The sequence below is a fragment of the Myodes glareolus genome, chromosome 11 (genome assembly GCF_982192425.1).
Source record: "Myodes glareolus chromosome 11, mMyoGla1.1, whole genome shotgun sequence".
NCBI lineage: Eukaryota > Metazoa > Chordata > Mammalia > Rodentia > Cricetidae > Myodes > Myodes glareolus.
In genome coordinates, this window is record NC_142036.1 from 40,845,135 (window position 1) to 40,869,638 (window position 24,504).

A 24,504-nucleotide genomic window follows, 5' to 3' on the forward strand; every position below is an offset into this window, starting at 1 on the left:
AAGTGGTTTGTGGGTGCCCCTGGCTGGCAGTTAAATTAGCATAGCCCTAACATGTCTTAAGTATGAGATGGGGGCCTCAGGACACCACAAGATAGCAACTCAAGAAGTACTTTTCAATGATAAAGACACTGTGGCTGCCAACCAGGGGTTGTACCTCAAGGGCCAAAAGGAGCACAGATGCTAGAACCCTGTTTGAGAACATTTGCCTTTTAATTTCATTCAAAATCAGCCTCTTTAAATATTTTAGTTACAAGTTCTGGATGGTGAAGATGTAGTAGCAGATGCCGCAGGCACTCAATACTGGCCTCTCCCCCTTCCCCCAGCTTGTCCTGGATGACAGAAAAAAGGGCATTTAACACTGTGGCCCCGTATCAACTGTCAGCAGCCTCAGGCCTCAGTGCAGAGGACACAAGGCCTAGGAGCTTTCATACCTAGTCACTTGCGGTTTCCCATGCTTCAAGAAATTCCAGTGATTGTGCCAGCAGCCAAAGGGCAGTGTCTTAGAGATGACATCAGCTCTTCCATCACTCTGGACTGACTCCTGAGACTGGATCCCACCTCAATCCATCCTCCCCTGTATCTGTTTCCTGCTAGGGGTGCCAAGACCTTGCTCCCCACAAGCCACACCCAGAAAGGGAGAGAATAGCCCCTTCCTATCACATGCTGATACCACCTTGAATTTGAGAGCGCTAGCCAACCTGATCTGGTCAGAGCCAGTCCCTTCACCAGGCTCTTCACTCACTCACTGCCATGATGTACTAAAAATCTGCTCTGAATGCGAACAATGTCCTAGGACGATCCCCAGAACCCTGGGAAGGGTTGGTATGACCATAATTGGATGTGATTATGCCAAAATGAATCTTCCCAGTGTGAGCTTACAATGAAGCCTGTGAGGCAAGTCAGGGTTCTATTCCCATCTGGGATTATAAAAGGTAACCTCAGGGGACTTCACACCACGTTGCCTATCCCCAAGGCCCCGGGCTTCCTGGAGAGGTAGAGAGGCATCATGAAGCCACTGACAGCTCAGAATGGTGGTGCATTTAAGAAGCAAAGCAGCGCCTCTTTGCCTGTGTCCGATTACCTCCACACAGGCGGCATCAGCTGAGAATATGCACAGCTGGGACAGAGGCTTAGCGCCTGGAAGGCGGAGCACCCCCTAGGCATCTCTGGAGAACACTTTCCAAAGACAAACTTGGTCACATGGTCCCTGGTGGCATCCCTGTAGCATACTGTTCCTGGGGAGAAACAAAACTGTCTTTGCAGAGGGCTGGAAGAAAGGCGGGATATCAATGGGCATCCAGTAGGGCTCTCACTCTCTCTCTCTCAAGAGAAGGACACACACAGAGAGAGGAAGAGTCTAGAAGGAGCACGAAGGAAAGACCTGTGAAAGCTGGTTATATAGTGCCCTGGCTTCCTTGCTTGAGGCCAACAGTATGGTGCCTGCCTGTTGTCAGGCGAACTCTGGGACTGATGAGGGGACAGGGAGAAGACTGTTTCAGTTCCTGCATGATCGATAGGTAGGGGGCGTGGCTTCCTCCTAAAGGTCTAGGAGGAGGACTCTTGGATCTTCTACTGCTGCCTTGATTTTTCGGAGGAAAGTCACAGCCTCTCTGCCATCAATCAGCCGGTGGTCATAGGTCAGGGCTACATACATCATAGGTCGCACTTCCACCTACAGAGGAGAGCAACAGGTTTGTATCCAGCAGGTCAGAGAAAGCTCCACTGAGGGGAGGGGTGAGAACAAAGCCCATACTAGCATTCCCAGTTCCAAGTCTTTCCTGCAGGGATGCCTCAGGGCAATGTGGGTTTATTCTGAAGACCAAGCTAATCTTTAGTGCAAACCTCTGGGATTCAGAAGCAAGATCCAAACAAGGAAACAGGTCCCTCAAACCACCTTAAAAAAATATGCAATGCCACATTCTACCGGCTAATCTATCTGCTCCCTAAAGAAAGGTATTCTCTTCAGTGTGGCTGTCAAGAGAGATATTCTGAAGTTACAATCTTTTCTTTTTGTTTGTTTGTTTGTTGCTTTTTGTTTTTCGAGACAGACTTTCTCAGTAGCTATGGAGTTAGTCCTCAAACTAGCTCTTGTAGACCAGGCTGGCCTCGAACTCCAAGATCCGCCTGTCTCTGCCTCATGAGTGCTAGGATTAAAGGGTGCATCCAGCGGTTACAATCTTTGTTATTGTTTGTTTTTCAAGACAGGGTTTCTCTGTGTACATCTCCACCCCCACCACTTGAACTCCCTCAGTGACCTGGCTGGCCTTGAATTCAGAGATAGCCTCTGCCTCCTGAATGCTAGGATTTAAAGGCACGTGCCACCATTGTCGGGCTGAAATTACAATCTTTATTACTATTATTTTTTTTTCAATGATGTGGATCCAACGCTAGGCCTTGAGTATGCTAGGCAAGCATCCTACTACTGAGAAATATCCCCAACCTTTTGAAGTTACAATTTAAAGAGGAAAAATGTATACTGTTTTTTGTTTGTTTGTTGTTGTTCTTTTTGCAAATAGTCACATGTAGCACAGGCTGTTCTCAAACTCACTGTAAAATTAAGGATGACACTACAATCTTGGGTCTCTGGCTCTACTTCCCGAATGCCGTAACTACAAGCACGTACTATCACGCCTGGTGTATCAAACTAGGGGCTCTGAACACGCTAGGCAAACACTTTACCACTAGTTTATATCCATAGTCTGAGGGGGAAAATTCATCTTCTGAGTTCAAATTTCCTGCTATCTGCCAGGTGTGGTGGCGCATACCTTTAACCCCAGCACTCAGGAGGTAGAGGCCAGATCTCTCAATTCAAGGCCAGCCTGGTCTATGCGGAGAGTTCAAGGATGGATAGGGTTACACAGAGAAACCCTGTCTTGAAAATCCATAAATAAAACAAGAATCTCTTATGTATAAAGTTAGGCGTGTAACTGTTTTGCAGAAAGAAGACCCACGGTTTTTGGATGTACAAGGGACTTTGTGACCCACACACATTCCAGACACAGCAGTCTCAGAAATCTCTTTATTTTTAAACTTATCTTCCAATGGCTAACTCAAGCTCTTTGGCCTCAATCCTTGACCTCCCAGAAAACTTCTAAGTTTCTCACACAATTCTATAGCTCACAGACTGCAGTGCACTGCGCGGTTTCCCAGGGCCTCCCAGTCTATCCATCCCTGACTCCCTGGGGCACTCTGACAATGAAGCATGTCAACAAGTCCTAGAGGTGAGGCCTGGGTGGAAGTAGTTAGCTCAGGAGTTCTCAGACTTTAACATACCAGAACTGTCTACATGTCTGCTTCTGTAGTTAATTTGTTTTTTCAAAAAGAAAAAAAATTATTTTAATGTGTATGAGCATTTTGTCTGCATGCATGCATGCATGTGTACCATGTGCATGTCTGGTACCTGAAGAGGACAGAAAAGAGTGCCTGATCCCTCAGAGCTGGAATTACTAATGGCTAATGCTGAAAACTGAACCCAGGTTCTCTGCCAAGAGCAGCAAATGCTCTTAACTGCTGATTCATCTCTCTAGCCCAGCGCTTGCTTTTTTAACAAATTCCCAGATGACGCTGACATCTACAGATCAGTTTGAGAAGCAGTGCCTTAGCTATTATTTAGTAATTAAAGAAATGGAACTTAAGCCTGAAATTACAGTGAATGCTTTATAATAAGGATTTGGTTAAAGAATTAAAAAAAATATATCAAAGATAATGGTTCTTACCTTGCCTCCCACAGCCACAGGCCTGTCAAAGATGCCATGCATGCCCAGAATGGCAGACTGAGGGGGGTTGATAATGGGTGTTCCAAACAGTGACCCAAAAACTCCTCCATTGCTAATGGTAAAAGTACCACCATCCATATCTTCAATGGCAAGTTCGTTCTTTCGGGCCTAAAAACAAATTTCATAACTGAAACATTAAGTCAAACCAGATTTCTTCACTCCAAAAAAGTAAACCTAGAAAACTCTTATCTGAGCTCAGTAGTACAAACTCTGGCCAACAAGACAGGTATTCAGCTAAGGGGGCTGTGAGAAGAAGCGGGATTCTACAACCAACATTTCTTCCCAGCAGATCTGACTGCATGGAAGGCTCTGGCAGATGCCTCTCCTGGACTCACACGGCCACGGCTTTTCTAGGTGGCTATGTATCCTTTGATCCCAGATGTCTGAGCAATGATAACGCAGGCTATGTTCCCTCAACTGCCCAGCAGCTCATCCACATACTCTGCCTACTGTACCTTCTCTCCTAGTTCACTGATGGTCCGTTCAATATCTGCATAGTTCATAGTTTCCACATTCCTAATGACAGGAACCACGAGACCCTGGAATGAAAAGTTGTTTTTAGTTGCAAAATAACAATTTCCTTGATTTAATCCACAGGTCTTCCTAACCACAATACCCTAAACTCACTAGAATTAAAAAGACTCACATGAAGATAAAGGAATGTGGTATGATGTAAAAAAAAAAAATTACTTTTACTAATGACCCCCTTATAGAATTGTAGAAATGACCCCTTCCCTGTGCTCTAATATAAGTAACGTGAGACCTGCAGTGGTTTGAGAATGGATCCCATAGGACATATATCTGAATACTTGGTCTGAAGTTGGTGGAACTGTTTAGGAAGATTAGGAGGTGTGTCACTGCAGGCAGGCTTTGAGATTTCAAAAGCTGTGCTGTTCCCAGTGACCTAGCTCTCTCCGCACGCTGAGCTCTCCGCTGCTGCCCCAGCAGCGTGTCTGCTGCCACACCCCCTGTCACGATGGCAGTGGACTCCGACCCCTCTGAAACTGAAGCCCAACCAGTGAACGCTTTCTTCTCTAAGTTGCCTTGGTCGTGCCATTATCATAGCAATAGAGAACTAAGACATGATCTAAGCAAGCACTCCCAATTCTCGCCCCAACATACCCTTGGAGTAGCAACAGCAACACTGATGTCAATATAATCTCTATACACCACTTCTTTGGTTGCATCATCAATCACTATGAAAGAGAAACACATGTTACATACAACCCTTTTGGCCGAGACTAATGAGTTAACAGAGTGAAAATTTTCAGTGGCCAAAACAGTGTGGACTGACTAATCAACAGGAAAATTACCACATTACATCAGCTGACACTGTCCTTGCTCCCATCCCAACTTATGACAGTACTGCCCAAGCTCTGAATGAGCCTGCACTAGCAGCAGCTGCTCTCTCACAGCTCACAGAAAGTTCCCACAGTGAATGCACATTTTCTATCTATGCAAGCCTTCTCTGAGCAGAGAATAGTTATTGAGTGCTCTGTAGAAAGGCAAAGGAAGGTGGAGGATGCTGCCCAATCCGCTTCCTCAGCAAGACAAGGGAATCCTCTCTCTAGAGATCCAGGTAGATGTGGAGGTGGTTTGGCTTTTAAATATGCCATCGTGAAATAGCAAGCCACCTGCTGAAAATTATAGCTATATAAGAGATAGCTAATAAAATCAGGGCTTGGGAATCTTCCAAAGAGTCTACATTGTATTGTCAGAATGCACGGAAAATGGATGAGAATGCTGAGATGCCTGCAAGCAAAGACAGTTTCCAACTTAGCAAGAGCACAGCACTCAAAGGGGGAGAGACTAGGGATTTTATGCTGAAGACTCCAAAAGTGTCAATGTCCCCTTTCCTGTCTTCCAAGGAACACAGAAGTATCTCCACCGGAAAGTACTGTGAGCGAGATCAATGCTTCAATGATGAGAGTGAAAGGGAAAGAAACGAGTTCCGAGCCGCGCTTCCCAATGAGGCCCCGAATGCGAGATCAAAGGTCACCCTCCAGGGTGAGCCTATGCCAAGAGTGGAAGTTAAGCCTCAAGTAAAGACCCATGTGGTGGTGAGAAGCAGCTAGAACTTGGGATTCCCCGTGATAACAAGCAGCCTGGAAAGCTGGACTGACCCTGAGTCGCCTGCTGCCAGAGAGACTGACAAGCAACCCAGTAGGGGAAACCTCTCTGCCCACTTGGCATGGAGACAGTAATCATGAGAGTATTTGGAAAAGGAGAATGGAAAAATTCACTCAGGGAAGGCAGTTATGTTTCCACAACTGTGAAACAAGAAGCCTTGGTCAAGACCCCTGAATGTGACAGCAGGTCTGTATTCATAAACAGCTCTAAAGACCTCCGCCACACTGGTCTTAAGAAACTCACCTGCATTTACAACCGGCTGCTCCTGCAAGGCAAAGGCCGAGGCCTTTACAAATGCTGACATGAAGCCAAGTTTGAGGTTATGTTTCTTCAGGAAAGCATCTTTGTGCCGAGCTCTCATCTCTTGGATGTTACTGTAAATACATGATACAAAACAATTTCCAATGAAGCTCTGGTGTGTGTGTGTGTGTGTCATGTGTGCACATGTGCATATTGCCAGAGGCTGAGTCAAAGATCTCTGAGCCACACTGGCAAGTGCTGTACTCCTGAGCTATGCCCCTCACCCTTTTAACATTTGAGACTGGTGTCATGAAATTGCACAGGCTAGCCTTAAACATGCAATTCTCCTGAGTCAATCATCCGAGGAGCTGGCCTGCACTACCTACCAGGGTGGCTAAAGCCCAATTTTGGACTTTCATAGGTTTTTACCCATGTATACAACTGGATGAGCTTCTCCCTTAGTCTGTACTATCTAAGTTCAAGTTTTGGAACATTCACTAGCAGAATCAGTGCCAAATCTATCTTTATGGGGATCCTTTTCTGTTCTGGAAGTCACAGATTTCAGAGTCAGATACATGAACAAAAGAGCACACCGAATATCAACATCCTTTCCCTGGATGAAAAAGTATTTCTGGATACACTAAAGTCATGAAAAAAGTCATATCCACACTGGAAACAAATTAAGTTTCAAATTCAGTTTATAAAAAAAACCTCTTAAAAAACAATATTACTTTTGTTAGAATTATACTAAATAGACAAAAACTAAAGCTGCTTATTTTGTGATACTGCTACCTAATTGTCAGAAAAAGAAAAAAGCTACCCATGAAGTATGGTCCGCCCAAGTCCAAGCAATTTTAACTACGCACGGAAGGGTAAACCCAATCCTCTTTCAGGCTGTGCAGAGCCAGCAGCAGGCTATTTCCTGAGTTAGCAGTTCTAGCTACTTGTTCATGAAATGGTTACTAAGACCCATCACATGTGAGGGCTTGGCTGGGCACCAAGACAAGGCACAGTGCCTGCCCCTAAGATTAGTCTGGCTGACTGTGGTTTCCTTGGTATTTAGAAAGTGGCTCCGTGTGGGCTGTGCCTGTCTCTCAGATTCAGTAGCAGGGCTTTTCTCTCAGAAGACTGCAATTTGAACATCCTCTGATCTATCAAGCAGGGTTTTTCGGTTTTTTTTTTTGTTGTTGTTGTTGTTTTTTTGTTAGTTTGTTTTCCACACAAGCACTACGGAGTTACTGAAAAAACATCTCTCCTATCATTTCCCCAAAGGAACTTCTATGATTATAGGAATGATATTCTGTGATGGAAATTGAATTTAACTTTATCTCAGGCCCAAATGCTCAGTTCTCTCTTTCCCCCTATAATGGCTTAATTCAACATTAACAGGAAAGATAAGATGTGGCACAGTATTAACTGCCCACTTCAGACCTTTCGTTTTTGAAAAAAAGAAAAATTTCCTAGAGGGACTGATTGGGTTTAAATGTTTTTTTCCTGAGTCTAACCTCATTTAGTGCTAGGATTACCACCCTAAAGACATTACTGGTTCCCAAGATGCAAGGCAGCAAAAGCGGGACAAGAGGCGTGATAAGTGTCTCTGCTCTCAGACCTGCCTGAATACCATTTTCTGGTCATTAAGGAGTTTCTATTTCAGAGCTCTGTCCTTGGAGGCAGAGCTGGGACAATGGGGGAAGGAGCAAGTCTCAGAAAAGCCCTTAGCTGATAGGCACAAGACCCAAAGGGCACTCAATCTAAACCAAATTACTGGCCACAGGGAGGCCTCAGGCCACTGCTAAGTGACACTAGATTAGCCACTGAAAGGAGATCCAGCTATTAAACTTACTTGCAATCACGGATGTTGGGCCAACTACATCTTTTAGGGACATAAATATTTACATGCTTGTCTTAAGAAACTGGGTAAAATTTCAAAGTCCAATTTAATTTGTGTACAATTTGCCCCTAATGCAGGAAACATAAGCTGCAGCCTTAGTGATTCATTACTGAAAGTCCTTCTATACTGTGGATGGTCCAGAAAATGACATGCAGTGTCCAGAAAGCTTCCTAGTAGAACAATGACTCTAGTGAGATTAAGCAGACCTCACCGTCAATAAACCAAGGAAACAAATTTCCTCACCGAAAAGTACATGGGAGAGACTTAATACAGAAAAGGAGATGGGTGCCTAGGAGATTTGATGATCTTTTGATTTAATGAATTCTTACATTGACATTCAAAACCTAGTGAAACATGGATCCTTTATATACTGTTCATGGCAGAAATGACCTTTTCTGTTTCTTGTACTTTCTTGACTGTGTCATGATCCAGACTGTTAAAACTACCTGGAATGATTTTCTCTATAACACTACTTAGCATTTTGCTTTTGGTTTTCTTTTTGTTTTTATTGAAACAGGGTCTCATATAGTACAAGTTAGTTTTGAACTCTGTGTAGCTGAGAATAACCTTGAACTACTGATCCTCCTGCCTCCAACCCCCAAGCACCAGGATTACATAAGTGCACCACTACACCTGGTTTAAATGCTTGTCATTCTTGATAGCTCATTCAAACTCCTTCCTCCTAGAGACTTTCCCTGACCCTATCTTTGCTAATGCTACCCTTATCAAGAACAAACCCACTCTCTTCTCCACTTCATACTCATTTTTATCTTTTTGATGCTTTTTTCTATTCACCAAAGTGAGACAGTAAGCTTCAGAGATACTTCAGTATACTCATCTGCAAATCCCCCTGAACGTCACACTTTACTCTGCATATGATAAACACTTAAAATGATTGTAAAATAAAACTATTTTCTCTTCCCCACAAAATTTTGAACAAATTTTGTATTGCACAAACAAGTAAATCAACAATTAGCTCACTACAGGAATGGGTGTAGTGAACTGAGGTTTATATTTTAGAAATATATTATTTGGGGGCTGGGCAGAATACCTCAGTTCCCAGGCAAGCACGAGGAGTTTGAACTCCAAAATGCACATAAAATACAACCAACCAACCTAGGTGTAGTGACACCCAGAGTTGAAATCCCAGAGTTGAGGAGGAGGAAACGTGTAGATCCCTGGGGCCCACTGGCCAACCAGCTGAGCCTATTTAACAAACTCTTAACGAGTAGAAGCCCTGCCTCAATAAACAAGGCAGATTACTCCCTGGAACAACACTAAACTGATATTTGGCTTTTATATGCACACATGCATACCCACACACATTCATATTCCTTCCCTCCCCAACTTAGTTTCAATTCCATGATCAAAACTGGGAAGAGTAAGAGGTGGTAGTGTCTGCCCTTTGGTCTGCTTGATTCTGAGTTGTTTGGGAACACACACAAGAAACAGTCCCTGATAGAAAGAAGCAGAATGTGGTGTCCTGGCTCTGGGCATGATGTGAAGGGTTTCCCATTCCATGGAGTAGTAGGTCTGGAAGTGGGCCACCACAGCAGTAGGCCATGGTGCACCATGAACATCATCCTCAGTTACAAAGAGTGCAAGCCTAGCCTGGGTAACATGAGAACCCGTCTCAAAAACAACCAAACAATAAAAACAGGTTGAGCATGATGGTACACATCTTTAATCCCAATATTATGGAGGTATAGGCAGGCAAATCTCTTGTGTGTTCAAGGCCAGCCTAGTCTACATAGTTAGTTCTAGACCAGTCAGGGCTACAAGTGAGACTTGGTCTCAAAAACAAAACAGGGTTGGAACAGTTGTAAACACACATGCTGCTCTTCCAGAAGACCCAAGCTTAGTTTCTGGCACTCATGTCAAGGGGCTCCCAACCCCCTGTAATTCCAGTTCTAAGGGATCCAATGCTCTTTTCTGGCCTCTGTGGGCAACCCCCCACACACACATACACAGAAATAAATAAAAACCTAAATAAAAAAAAAATCACTTTAGGCTCATTTATCAGAAATCGTAATAGTTCAGGCATGAAAGTTCAAAAGACGAAGCTTTTTACGTTGCAGAAGAGGGAGACATAGTATCAGAAAAGTAAATTAGCAAATGAAACTAGTAGGTCATATTGCATAAGTCAGCAATAAGCAAAGCTGAAAAATACTTCTCCCTGTCCAGGCTAGTTTTGTAATCAACAGTGGGTAAGGAATGGAGCATGTCCGAGTACTCTAATAGAAACACAGACTAGAAGTCTAGAGATCCCACCTCATATCAACCTCATTAAAGGTGGTCAGCATTGCACACGTATTCTGGGCTTCCTTCAGACGCTGAGCAATGCGCTGCCGCATCCGGTTCATTTTTTCCTGAAAGGAAAAGTGGAACAAGTGTTGACAACCTGACTACAATCTCACTCCCCAGGCAGTGAAACAACTCAGCACACCAGAGATGGATGGCAAGCACCACAGTTTTGTTTTATGTTTTGTTTTGAGATGGGTCTCACTACTTAATCCTTGCTAGCTGGGAATTCTCTATGGAGACCAGAGTGGCTAGAGACCCTCCTGCTTCCGCCTCCCAAGTACTGAAGTACTGGGATTAATGGCATATGCCACTGTGCTAGGCCCAATCATTACTGCTTAAACTACAGGCTTCCCTTTTCCTGAATGGCCTCAAATCAAGAACACAGAAACAGAGATCAAAGTATTCACTCAGATGAGCCTGAAATTTGACCAAGAACAGAGGCTCAGGAAATAGTGTGATTTAAAAACCAAAACCAATTTATAAAAGGAAGACTGTGGTGTAGACCAGCCAGCTTAAGAGTCATTACAGAAAGAGCAACTTCTGTTGATAAAGGTTTGCGTGAGAATAGTTACTTGGGGAACGGAAACTCAAAAAACAACAAATTGTTGAGGCTATGGTATTTTTAGGAAGTATTCTCAAGCAAAAGCCCACACTTTTGACCATACTTCCTTGAGGTTTTGTCTGCTCTGACAGCTTACTGTTACAATGCAACAATCTGGCCCCACTGCCCCCCACCCGGAAGTTTAAGAACACAGCTCTCAGCAGACAGCCTCTGTGAAGTGCACGTCACTGTGGGAAGGAGGTGTGCTCCAAAGCTACTGTTCTCCACAGATATTTTACTCATCGGAAGCATTTCAGACAGCACAACACGGCAGAGAACCCACTGGATAAGTGTTCAGAAGACATCACGTTTTAGTCATACCATCTGACAGTTCTGAGAGCTTGAAAAGTAACTTTCCACACCCTCAAAGCTGAGGGAAGGAGGCACCAGCTCTTTAGAGACGAGCACCACACTCGCTTTCAGCAGCCCTCCACCACTTCCCTGGGAGTCTTCAGAGGCTTACCCGATGTTCTGAGCGCACACCTTTAGCAGCTCCTGGCTCAGCCAGGGGAGGGGCAGCAGTGGGTTTTATTGCAGAAACTGAAAATGAAGAGAGGGTACAGCTACCTTAGACCTGGAAAGCAATACTCTCATAGCGCATTATCACCACCGTCAAGATACTGGGGGTTATCAGCATCACCCCAAACTCACAGATAAAACAATCTGCTCAAGTATTGAGATTAATGTCAGATGGTTAGTAAATAGAAAGCTGAGAGGCAAACCCAGTTCTTAGAAATCTAGAGGTCTTTCTACAAAGGAGTCAACGTGGCGTGTTTAGAGCCATGGACAGCCTCAGACTGCACCTGCAAGGGAAGACGGTACTAGGAGAGGCACTCTCCAACTGGGCGGTGGGGGCGCACACCTTTAATCCCAGCACTTGGGAGGCAGAGACAGGCGGATCTCTGTGAGTTTGAGGCCAGCCTGGTCTATAAGAACTAGTTCTAGGGCAACTCCAAAGCTACAGAGAAACCCTGTCTCGGAGAAAAAAAAGAAAAGAAAAGAAAAGAAAAGAAGGAAAGGAAAGGAAAGGAAAAGAAGAAAAGAAGGAAAGGAAAGGAAAGGAAAGGAAAGGAAAGGAAAGAAAAGAAGAGGTACTCTCTCCTATAGAAACTATGAGGATTAATCTTGACTCAATTTGGCAGGACTTAGAACCACTCAGCAGATAAAACCCTGGGTGTGTCTATGCGGGTTTCCAGAGAAACTGACGTTCTCATTCTCAGAGTGGGAATGAATGTGGATAGCACTATAACTTGGGCTGGGGTCTGGGAGTGATTTTTTTTAAAGAACACATTCGGTAAGTGGACGGAGCAGTATTCATCTTTCTTGCTTCCTGGCTGTAAAGGCTATGGGACCACCTCACTTACACCATACCTTCCCTGACGTAATGGACTCTTTCTCATCCTCAAAACAAGCCCAAATCAATCAATCTTTCTTAAGTTGTTTTTCATGAGGTGGTTGTTACAGCAATGAGATAATTAGCTAACATAGGGTCTTACCTGGTTTGCTAGAAGGAAGTTGTGAGGGTGGGGGCACTGGTGGCATCTGAGTAGGTATAGCTGCTACAGAGGGAGGAGAGACTGCCGGTGCTTGCGGCTCTGCTTTTGGGGCTGCAGCAGGAGCTTCCGCTGGTTTGGCCTTAGCAGGAGCAGCTAGATTTAAAAAAAAAAAAAAAAAGAGAGAGAGAGAGAGAGAGAGAGATGCCTTTGGGACTGTCTGAAAGGGAAAGCAACTAAACCACAGACACTAAGGAGGACTTAGAGACTAAAGTCTATTTCCAATCCTTTAGGTTTGCTATGGTCAAAACACCAAGAGATATACACACTAATTATAAGCCCCTACTCTCTAGTTTCAGGCTTCCCTAAATGTTCTACTGGATCAATTAAGCTGCCTTCCTGATTTCACAAATATTAATATCTATTTTCAAATCCTGTAAATACTTTCAAAACACCTACTAAGTCCAAAGAAATAAAATTTTTAGGACAATGGTCTCTCAACCTTCCTAATGCTATGACCCCTTAAGACGGTTCCTCATGTTGTGACCCCAACCATAAAATTATTATTATTATTATTATTATTATTATTATTGGTTTTTCGAGACAGGGTTTCTCTATGTAGCTTTGGAGCCTGTCCTGGCTCTAGCTCTTGTAGACCAGGCTGGCCTCGAACTCACAGTGATCGGCCTGCCTCTGCCTACCTAGTGCTGGGATTAAAGGCATGTGCCACCACCACCTGGCTCAGAAAATTATTTTTGCTACTTCATAACTGCAATTTTGCTAGTTTTATGAATCATAATGTAAATAACTGATATGCAAATGTTTTTAGGTGATCCTTGTGAAAAGGTCATGTGACCCCCACCCCCCCAAAAAGGGTTACAACCCACAGGTTGAAAACCACTGTTTTAAGTCACAATCTAGGCAACTGAAAAATGTTAAAATGGACATATAATTGTGACATACTTCTAATTATAGCAATGATGATATATTCATCTTGTTTTAACATAACACACAGAAGGAATACTCTTAGCCATTGAAAATAAAAAAAGTTACAGACACAGTGTTTCTCTATATCAGCTCTGGTTGTCCTAGAACTTGTTTTGTAGACCAGGCCAGACTCAAATTCACAGAGATTCACCTGCCTTTGCTTCCTGATTGCTGGGATTAAAGGCGTGCGCCACCACCACCGGACCTAGACTTATTTTTTAACCGTTTGTATGTGTGCATCCCATGAGGTTTGTGCATGTAAATGCACGTGCCCAGAGAGGCTCACCGGAACCCACGGCTCTGGTGTTCCAGACATCTATGAGCAGCTATTTAAATACTGGGCAGTGAACTTGGGTCCTCTGTAAGAGCAGTATGTACTCTGAACTACTGAGACAACCCTCCAACCTCTGAACTCTTTAATCTTAAATGGGCATTTGATAAAAGTTTTATTTTTGGAGCCTGGAGATATAGTTCAGAAGTTCATGGTACATATCGCTCTTGTGGAGGACCTGAATTAGTTCCCAGCATACGTGTGGGATGGGTCACAACTGTCTTGCAACTCAAGCTCCAAGGGATCAATGCCTAATCCTGGCCTCCGAGGGTATCTGCACTTATATCTGCACATTCATTCACAGTCTCTCTCTCTCTCCTTCTACACATGTACACACATGTGTGCACGCACACACACACACGCATGCACATACTAAATAAAAGATTAGACAATTCAAAGCATTTCGTCCAGAATAACTCTTAATAGGAAGCAATTAGATGCTCAAGTAATAAATCTATAATTTTAATATGGACATTATATCCAGTTTTGTAGTTAAATTAGAAGAATTTTATTTTAAAACTAAAAATGAATGATAAAGCTGGGTTTGGTAGCAAACACCTGTTATCCCAGCACTTGGGAGACAAACACAGACAGATCTCTGTGAAACTGAGGGCACCCTGATCTACATATTGAGCTGTGGGCCAGACAGGGCTACAGAGTAAGACCTCGTCTCATCCCCGCCCCCCAAAAACAACAACAAACCACGACATAGTTCAGATTGAAGAGCTGGCTCAGAAGAAAGCACTCGCTCTATTAATGTGAGGATCTGCGCTCAATTCCCCAAAACCAACGTAAAGCTGGGTGCAGTGGGTACATCTACAATCCCCGCCCTCCTATGGCAGGACAACAGGTGGATAAATCTTGGAAACTCTCCAGCCAGAAAACCTGGCCTGTGAAGCAGAGAACAACTAAGAGACTTTGTCTCAAACAAGTTGGAAAGCAAGGACCAAGGAAAGAACTGTCCTCTGACCCCACCAACACATACACACACACCTGCATTCACACACATGAGCACACACACAAAGAGGCACACATTAAAATAAACAAGGGGGAGGATGGACTTAATCTAACAGATTCATTCTTACTAACTACTTTACATTTTTTCCTCACTTTGAACTTAATCCTGGCCTGACCAACCTCAATAGTCCAGTTCATCATCTTTCTGTTTGACTATTTTAGCAGCTAAATGCTACAACTACAAAAATATTTACTACATCTGTTACCAAGTCTGAGAACCTGGGTTTGATTCCTACTGCCCACATGGCAGGAAGAGAAAACTGATTCTTAAGTTATCCTCCAACCTCCACACGCATGCCTTTGCATGTACACTCCCTGTCACAGATACACACACACACACACACACACACACACACACACACACACACACACACACACACACGCCTTTAATCCCAGCACTTGGGAGGCAGAGACAGATGGATCTCTGTGAGTTCAAGGTTAGCCTGGTCTACAGAGCTAGTTCTAGGACAACCAAGGCTTCATAAAGCAACCCTGACTCAAAAAAAAAAAAAAATTAAAAGAAGAAAAAGAAAATTACACTGAATAGTCTACAACAGAAAACAGTAATTCTCAATTTTTTGTTTGTTTGTTTTGTTTTCCAAGACAGGGTTTCTCTGTGTAACAGCCTTAGCTGTCCTAGAACTCACTCTGTAGACACAGAGATCTGCTGCCTTCCAAGAGTTGGGGATAAAGGCGTGTACCACCACTGCCTGGCTGTAATTTTCACTTTTAAATAGAGGTTCTCAGGGTTGACAATACATCAGAATCACTTGGGGGAACACACACACACACAAAAAAAAAACAATGCATCTATTATATCTGGCACTCAAAGCCTTTCCATTTGTATTTTTCAGGTCAGTGTGGAGAAAATCACTATCTTTATACTCTTCACTTCGTTAGTTAAGAAAAAGTTCAATCTGAGAAATATGGAAAGAGCAGAATATTATGGGCAATTGTTTTATATTACCCTTGTTCTAAAACTTGACATTAAAGTTCACCATATAGCAACAGGATTTCTCCTCTCTCTCAATTAAAAGTGGAACTAGATGCCACTGTGGGCCACAATGAAGTTGCTACCACAGTGTACTCAGCCCCAATCCCACGGGAAAATACTGGAGACCTTGACCACCAGAACTTCTTTACCACCAGTTTTCCTGAGTGTGAAAAGAGGAGTTCCTCCTTCAACTTTGCCCCCATCAGGTACCAAAAGAGCTTCAATGATGCCATTTGCTGGTGATGGAACCTGCACAGAAGTCTGGAAAAGAAAGAGAGATGGAGACACATTCTACATTTGTATCAGCATTAATCAATTGTGTAATCACTAACAGGATGAGTCATAAGAGTTGCAACGTGTTCCATCTGGATGTTATACATCTCCTCTGCACATGGAAACACCTAAGGCCACATTTTCAGCGTTAGAGAATGACAAGTCATTGCTACTGTGACAATTCACCAGTCTGACCTTTCTTAGAAACATTAAAACAAACGTTAGTTGGTATATTTCCAAGTGATACAAGGAAAACACTGAAAGCAGGCCAGGAATCACAGAGAAAACAATGAAACAAATGAAGAATACTATACATAGGACATACAGAATAATCAAAGCTAAACTTTAATAAATCTTTTTTTTCCATGATTCCCTCAAGAAATTTTTACAAGTGAGGTTACAGCTACTTAAAATTGATCTTTGAACAGTGAGTTCCTATCTCTTTCCTTAGACTAATGTGAAAACATAACTGATGTAGAAGAAGCCCACCTTGTCAGTTTCAATCTCACAAACCACTTCATCTTCTGCCACTGCGTCTCCAACAGCTGAAAGACAAAGGACATCTCCTCTTAGCCAGGAGCCTCTGCACTCTTTCAGCCTAACGAGTTAAAGACCTTTCCTACAAGACTGGGAGGAAGTAGGCACGCAGGTAAAGAAAGGGTGGAGTCACAGGTCCCACTGGCTGTGGTTCAGGTAAGAGAGACCTTAGGAAGTTTTTAACTCATATCAGAAGGAACGAAATCGTACCTTTCTCCCACCTGACATCTCCCTCCGTAACTGATTCTGCAAACGCTGGGGTTTGAACTGTAATCACATCATTCTCTAGGAAAAAAACAAATTGGGAAAATCATGAGTGCTCCATTTTGTCTTTTTAATGTTTAATAAGCTCAGTCAGTCATTGCTCTTTCCAGTAAAAGTCCATTCACGAGAAATCAGGTACTTACTGCACACGGCCGTGGTTTGGAAGAAGCGGACACTGAAGACACTACTGCTGTTAACGCTACAAGAGAAACACAAATGTTAGCTCATCCAGACTGTGAACCACTAGTATCTCCACAGATCACCTCTTTAAACTGATCAATCTTGACCAGATTCCCATGCAGTGGAGCTTGTCAAAGCACACACGCCAGGCCAGACCTGGAGAGACTCTACAGGTGGGACCCCAAAGACATGACCTAGGAGCCATAAGAGTGCTCTGTACTTTAATGAAATGTCACTTCTCAAAAGAGCGAGACATACTGGTTCTAGTAAGTTAAAAAAAAAAAAATCTTGGTGCTTTGCGAATTAACCAAATGATTTACCTTCCTAACTAGATTTCTTTACCCAAACCTAAGATACAAGGCATGTCCTCAGCAGTGCCAGCCAGTGTGCCAGATACAAAGGTGTTTCTATCCTCAGGGTCACAGATTTAGAACAGATAAGGCAGCAAGATGATAATAAACCCAGAAACAAGCAAAGTTTTTAGGCAACCACCAACTCCCTCACAAAAAATAACCTAAAAAAAAGAGAAAGAAAGGAAGGAAGGCAAAAAACAGAAGCAAAAACCCACTTACATGGCATTTCCTTTAGCATGTTCTTGCTAAGAGGCAGCACACCTGCCCATCCTGGACTCACTGCAAAGAACTTCCAACCAGGCCTCTTTAGACCTGGGGTAGTACAAGCTGGGAAGAGCTATCACTTGTGTGCACACTCATTAACAGTTACTTCTGGGGAATGAAAGATACATAGATACACATGTCTACTAAGGCTATCTGCCAGTCAGCAGTTATTTCTACATTTTGAGAGAATGATTAAACTGATGGAAACTTCTGCTTTTTACACAAGGATTTGAAGGACAATCTCAATAAGTATCCTTTTTTTTCCCCCTCTTTTTCTGAGATAGGGCCTCACTATGTAGCCTGGCTGTTCTGGAACTCACTCTGTAGACCAAGCTGGTCTCAAATCAGAGATCCACCTGCCTCTGTCTCCGGAGTGCTGGAATTAAAGGTGTGTGCTACTACACCCCAACAGGTATCTTTACAATACATAAGTAAAATGGACTTAATTGCCTTTTGACCTTTTTACTTTGATGTCGAGATGACTTTATAAAGTACATATGTAGCACCAAGGGGAACAACACAAAAACTGTGATGTACACAACACCGAGTGCTGAGTATAGTTTGGACAAATACACAACTGTGTAACAAAAGCACATGTTCATGGGCAAAGACTAATGGCTGACGTGGACAGGCAGGGGCTGCTCTGGCAGACACCTAGGACACTGGTACTCTGGCTACTTCTTGGAAGAGGTGTTCAATATGCTAGAAGACAAGGATAAAAAATACCCGATAGCATTTTTTTTTTTTTGCCTTTTGAAACATGTAATTGCCTATTAGATAAAAAATAAAGTAAAAAGTTGTACATTAAATGATTTTCCAAGGAGGTGAGATTGCTCAGGTGAAAAGGTTCCGTCAGGCCTGATGGCTGAGTTTGGTTCCCCCTGGGACCTGCATAGTAGAAAGAGAGAACCAACTTCTGCAAGCTGGTCCCTGACCTCCACATCAGTGTCATGGTGTGCTCCCTTCACCCCACCACACAAATAAGTGTAATAAAAAAAGTAGATAAGCATAGAAGAAAGATAATATGCAACACAAAGGTATTATTAGGGGGACATAATTAAGAGTGACTCAACTGAAAGGTATTTTTCACAAGTAAAGTTCAAATAGCTACATGATGTATTCATTACATAAATCATGATTACTCCTGATTATCCCAATTTTATTTAAACCACACAAGTAATACGGTTCAACTTCCTCTAAGTCACTTTCTTAAATTATAAAAGCATTACTTGCTCACTGCAGAATATTAGAAACAGGAAAAAGAACTCTATAATGGAATTACACAACAATCAGAAAATGGAATTCTGTAAATCTCTCTTATTTAACATGTCATTGTGGGAACATGTTAAAATACTATAGCATAACCCCTGGTTGTTTCTCATTTTTGAGAGGGATCTGAGTATGTAAATTTTTCAGTATAGATTCCTAGAAACGTAATTTCAGAGCCGGGCATGGTGGAGCATTTCTCCCAGGACTTGGTGGATCTGAGTTTGAGGCCAGCCTGGTCCACAAAGCTATTCAAGATAGCCAGAGATACACAGAGAAACCCTGTCTGCAAAACACAAGTTTCAGGAGTTTTTATATTTCTAATAGCACATTAATGAACCAGTTTTGGAATAAAAGGCAAACTTATTGTGATGCATAGTGAGAAAGTTCTCAGGCCAGCTCTTCATGCACCCTGTAAACAAGGCAGCTCCACAGTTCTTCAATAGGTTACTAGAAAGTAGCCTCTCAGCACCCTAAAAACACTTGGAATGCAAAGTAACTCAAAACAACATTCACAAGTACAAGTTAATCTTGACCACACGTGGATGGCCCTCCTCCAAACTCTCCGTTATGCAATAACAGCATTCCTACAAACCAGTCAAAAGTCCTAGGCTTAACTGGTCTTTTGCATTTACTGATTTTTCAAATGAGTAACTATGCTACCAACAGAATGCTCTCAATTTTTACAAAAACTGTGACCTCCAGCCCCTCAGCTGATCTTACATCCAACTAGAATCTTTTAGTTCTCTTTGACACCCATTCTCATTTAAAAAAAAAAAAAGACAGTTCCAAGTTAACACTCATTATATTTAATTATTCAAGAAGTTCCGGTATACTCTTGATCTAACACCTAACCACGGAACTGATGACAAAGGTAGATTATAATAAAAATGACCATGACCATCAAGGTTGGGTCTAAGGATTCAATATAATGACTTCAATTATAGGACTGGAGGTCTGTGAAGACATGTTTAAATTTAGAATCTGTGTCTATGTAAATCAATCATGGCCACATGTCTATATTACCCAGTGATACTTACACCATCTTCCTGCTGTCAGGGTAACCTGGCCCCTGACATAAGGAGACCCCTGCAAAAAACAAAACAACTCTTAATCAAGAGCTCTTACTATACATAGTATATTAAATGGAACTATTCATCCTGCCTACTCTAGACGGAGTAGACCAACTTCAGGCAACGACGTAATCTTTATCATATGGAATCATGCTTATTAAACATTCTACTGTCTCACTGGCAGAGAATAGGTATGGGAGATTAAGAGCAGGTATGCATCTGGAGAGGAAGACAGCCCTAGAAGTTGTATAATCGACCTGCCTTTATGTTTGCATAATGTCTCTAGCCTCCAGGTTATCAAAGACAATTAAAATTTGAAAATAAGACACACAATGGCTTACCCTGTGACTTCACAGGACCTAACATGAAGTGGGGAGTTGGTCTGGGATTTATGGATTAGGCTAGAATGTTTGCTGACTGACTCCGAGCAGCAAAGACTAGGCAACTTTAGGCCTAGGGTCTCCAGCTTGTCTCTGACAGAGCAAATCCTCTCTCTCCTTGTCAGCTCTCCCTCCTAAGTCTTCCAGCCCGGTCACTCTAACAAAAGATGAGTCTTGAGTTCTAATTCAAAAGGATAACTTCCCCTTTCTTTTCTGGACAGGGATCAATGACCCAAGCTTGCTTTCCTTGGCACTCTGGGTTTCCCACTGTCTCTGTGAAGACACAACGTCCACGGCTGAACACGCCTGCTTTCCTAGACCCTAAGTGAAAAGGTCTGGGTATTTCCTCTTCATGGAAGTTGCCAAATCTACAGCTTTCTGACCTGCTGTTTTTCTCTCAAATTCTAACAAAATGATCTGAGAGAGAGAGAGAGAGAGAGAGAGAGAGAGTCTACCCACCAAACCAACTGCCCTTATCGTAAATTCATTTCCCCAATATCTACTAAGCACAACTGTTTCTTCTGAAGATACTATTTCTCATGTTTTCTTTGCTGGTATTTGTGTCTATTAACAACCCTTCCTACACTGTGGGTGCAGGAGGTATGAACTGCAAGAGAGCTGGTCCTTATGCATACTCCCTAGCCAACATTCCCAGAGCCAGGTCGGTTGGTCATCTCTGCAGTGCACACTCTAAACAGTCTGTCTTGGAGCTAGAGCACAGCTGGTCACACAGATGCTTGGAAACTGGAGCTCAGTATAAAGTTTATCCCATAAGTTTATAAAGAAGTTTCATACAATGACCTCTTCATTTCTACTCACAGCAACACCCTGAAGTATGGCCACCTGCCATCCTTCTTATTTTATATACATCTAGGTTGGTGACCACTAGGTTGGTGACCAGCCTAACCAGAATGCCTGAGTCAAGATGCCAACCCCTAAGCACAAGGCTTTTTCCTTTTCCTGACAGATTAAAAAAGGAAAAAATACTTGTGGTGTCTCTCAGAACTCCCAGTTGAAAAGGAAGAACCAGAAGAAAAGGAGAACGCACTATGAACTGTGCTAACTAACGCCTTATGTCCTCCTGATATGGGCTTAAAGTCCAAGCACCTTACCGTCCGCCTAGCCTGCTCTGTATTTCCAGCTTACCACTTCTATACCCAGGCAAACCTCTTCCTTCTTGGAAACCTTTGCACAAGTAACTCCCTACCTGAAATACCATTTCCCTATCTAACTCATGCATTCTTTAAGTCTCATCTTAAATGACAATTCTCTGGGGAGGCCTTCACCAACACGCCCCTCTACTAACTTCCCAAGCTGGGTTTTATTATGCTACCCTCATGCGACATCCTGTATTTCTTTGTAACCACAATGCTATTTTGTCCTAATGTGTACATAAATGTGTATTTGCTCCGTCTACCCAGCTAGCCCATGAGATTCTTGCAGACAGAGACCATCCGTACCCCTATCACCTGCACAGCAGCTGGCAGAGTAAGCGCTCTAGTCTGCTAACAAGGCAGTTTGGTAAAAGTTTTACCCGGCATGCACAAAGCAAGCCTCGGTTCTGATCCCCAGCACTGTGTAAAATCAGGCATGGTGGAGCAATTCTGTGACTCCAACACTGGGAAGTTAAATGTCATCCTGGGACTACTTACCCAGTTTGAGCTGAGCCTGGCCTACATCAGATTCTGTCATTCAGACTGACAGACAGACAGACAGACATACTCTGTTGAGTACACCAGTAAAGAAGAACAACACTTATTCATTCAGTACAGTAGTTTGGACTGAGGAAGGGGGGGGGGGTGACCTTGGCCTAAAACTCTAACCCCTTGGAAAATGCTTTTGAAAAATAAAGACACTAAATCTCATTTGGTTATGATTAGCCCAAAGTTGCACAGAAGGCATTCAGAACAATGTTTGGCACAGAAAAGCCTACAGTAAGACTGAATCAACTAATAATTTGTCAGAGTCAGATGTGGTAGGCACAAGATTGTAGTCCCAGCTCTCAGGGTTGGAGACTAAGAGGAAGCTCAACGTCAGCCTGGTATACATAATGAGCTCCAAGTCAGCCAGTGCTAGACAGCAAGACCTTGTCTCTCAAAGGGGGGGGGGGGAAGAGAGAGAAAGAGGGAAAATAAATAAATGTTTGCCAGGCATATGACAAAAAGTCAGCTACATAAGATTGTTAATAACTTTCTCTCCCCTTCCCCTCTACCAACAACAACAAAACCAACTTCAACAAGAACCTGCACACAGCAGTGAGAAAGAAAATCAAAATTTGTGGGGCTGGAGAGATGGTTTAGAGGTTAAGAACCTGTACTGTTTCTCTTTCAGAGAACCCAGGTTCGGTTCCCAGTACCCACATCAGGCATTTCACAACCACCTGTAACTCCAATTACACCAAAGACAGCTCTTGGGGCCTCCATGGGCACATAAGGACAAGCAAGTACACACACACACACAGAAAATAAATTTAAGCGGGCGGGAGCAAGGGGTGGGGGAATCTAAACCTCCAACAGCCTCTCCACCATCATTTACCTTAGGATACTGTTGTCTTTGACTAAAGTCTCCTGGCAAGTCACTTTGTTTCCAATTTCAAAAGGCTACCACACCTGCTTCCTTCTCCGTTGACTTCATGCATACTATCCTGTTCTCCCTCTCCTACTGGTCACTTCACCAGCTCTGTCACATCCTCCAAGTCACAGCTTTAATGTCGCCTTCTTAAAGAACTCTGTTCTGTCCCCTCTCGCGTTTCCAAGCACTTAAACAATTTGGTCACTTGGTTAGCAATTTACGCTTGGCCTTTCTAACTTCAGCCTTAAGCTCCAGGAAGACGGGACTGTTTAATCGCTGTGTCTCTAATGAGAGCTAGCTCAGTGCCTGGCAGTGTAAATCCAATAACCAATGGCCGGTGGTGTAGCTCAGTGGTAAAGTGCTTGCCTCTCATGCCCTAGGTTCCATCCCCAGCACCAGAAAGAGCAGAACAAAACTTAGTCACTGTGTATCGAGTGGATAAATGACAGCCGTTATACTTAAGGAGCACTGCTTCGCATCTATCTAAACTCGCTGTCTTTAAATAGCATGAGAAGAAACATCACATTTCCTGACCTGCTGCTCTGCCCCCGAGAAGAGCATTTTAGGTGACCACAAGGGCAGAACTTACCAGGCAGGGAACGTCTCCCTAGAGGGCAGTTCCCCTGTTGAGAAAGAAGACATTATCGACGTCACCCAAAATGAAAAGAGGCAAGAAACATTTTTTTAAGTGCACGTTTAACGAGCTGCTGACAGGTGAATCTCGTAACTCAGAAGGTAAATGCAAAACACCGAGTCGGCCAACCATGTCAACCTCCCCACGAGACTGACACGCGCTGGTTTTGAGGAAGACAGGCCGCGGATTCCGGTTGGGGGCCGTGCCTCCTCGCCAACTCTGAGTCAATGTCGCGGAGGGTGCGCCTCCCAGCTCCGGAGGTAAGGGTCCCGGACAGCAGGAAACGGCCGGCGCGGGCTGCCAGGGAGACGCCAAGGGTGGCAGGACTCGGCACACGAGGCGGGGCGGCTCCGAGGGCGTCGGCTGCCTCCGCGTCCCGGTGCCCTTGGTGGCCGGCCTGGCCAGCGCCCCTGCCCTTCAGCTCGCCCGTCTGCCCACAGCCGGCTTCCGAACCCGCCGGTGCCCCGGCCCCGCCTGACAGTACCTTCTGGAAGGCAGAAAGCGAGCGACTGAACGCCCGGGACACGCAGCGAGACCGGGACAGCATCGCGGAGGCAGCGGGATGGAGGGCGGGCGGACACCGGATATAGGGCCCGGCAACAACCGGAAGTGAGGCAGGCCGCGGCACCCGCCGTGCAGCGAGGGGTGTTCGGAGCGAACCACTAGCAGGTTGAGGTGGAAGGAGAAGGTGAGCCAGGCCCGGAGCATTACCTGCCCTGGTCCTGGGGATGTGGTGCTGTCAAGAGGCCGCCAACTTGGACAGCCATCTGGCCACCGGAGCGCCCGCCCCCGAGTTCAAGCCTTCCCTACTTTTCCTCAGAGCTAGTACTGTTTGGCGCCCTTGGCTGCCCCAGGCTATTCTGCCTCTGCACTCTAGGAAGAGAACGGCTTGAGGACATAGGCTATTGAACTTGCATCTCAACCTAATGTGGGACTTGGGCAGAC

The 24,504-nt window shown here is 43.9% G+C and overlaps 2 protein-coding genes across 4 annotated transcripts in view; one reads left to right on the forward strand and one right to left on the reverse strand.

Annotated features, from left to right (window-relative positions):
* Positions 1-6,156, forward strand: part of Rps6kl1 (ribosomal protein S6 kinase like 1) — a 24,253-nt gene extending 18,097 nt beyond the window's left edge. For both annotated transcript variants that reach the window (XM_085697378.2, XM_085697379.2), the window contains exon 11: positions 5,645-6,156. In XM_085697378.2, the coding sequence (XP_085553504.1) occupies positions 5,645-5,851 (207 nt within the window). In that variant the 3' untranslated portion in view covers positions 5,852-6,156. The remainder of the gene's footprint in view (positions 1-5,644) is intronic.
* Dlst (dihydrolipoamide S-succinyltransferase) lies at positions 192-24,282 on the reverse strand. Of its 2 annotated transcripts, XM_048449203.3 has the most exons (15): positions 24,044-24,168; positions 23,515-23,548; positions 19,942-19,990; positions 16,982-17,037; positions 16,785-16,859; positions 16,527-16,582; positions 15,914-16,025; positions 12,439-12,591; positions 11,406-11,482; positions 10,309-10,406; positions 6,150-6,280; positions 4,899-4,972; positions 4,232-4,315; positions 3,717-3,884; positions 192-1,672 (listed from the first exon to the last, which is right to left on the reverse strand). In XM_048449203.3, exons 1-15 carry the CDS (start codon positions 24,104-24,106, stop codon positions 1,538-1,540), a joined length of 1,365 nt encoding a protein of 454 aa, XP_048305160.2. In that variant the 5' UTR covers positions 24,107-24,168; the 3' UTR covers positions 192-1,537. The 2 variants fall into 2 exon arrangements, with proteins under 2 accessions (XP_048305160.2, XP_085553507.1); XM_085697381.2 differs by lacking the exons at positions 19,942-19,990; positions 23,515-23,548 and having other exon boundaries at positions 24,044-24,282.
* Between the last annotated feature and the right edge of the window lie 222 nt (positions 24,283-24,504).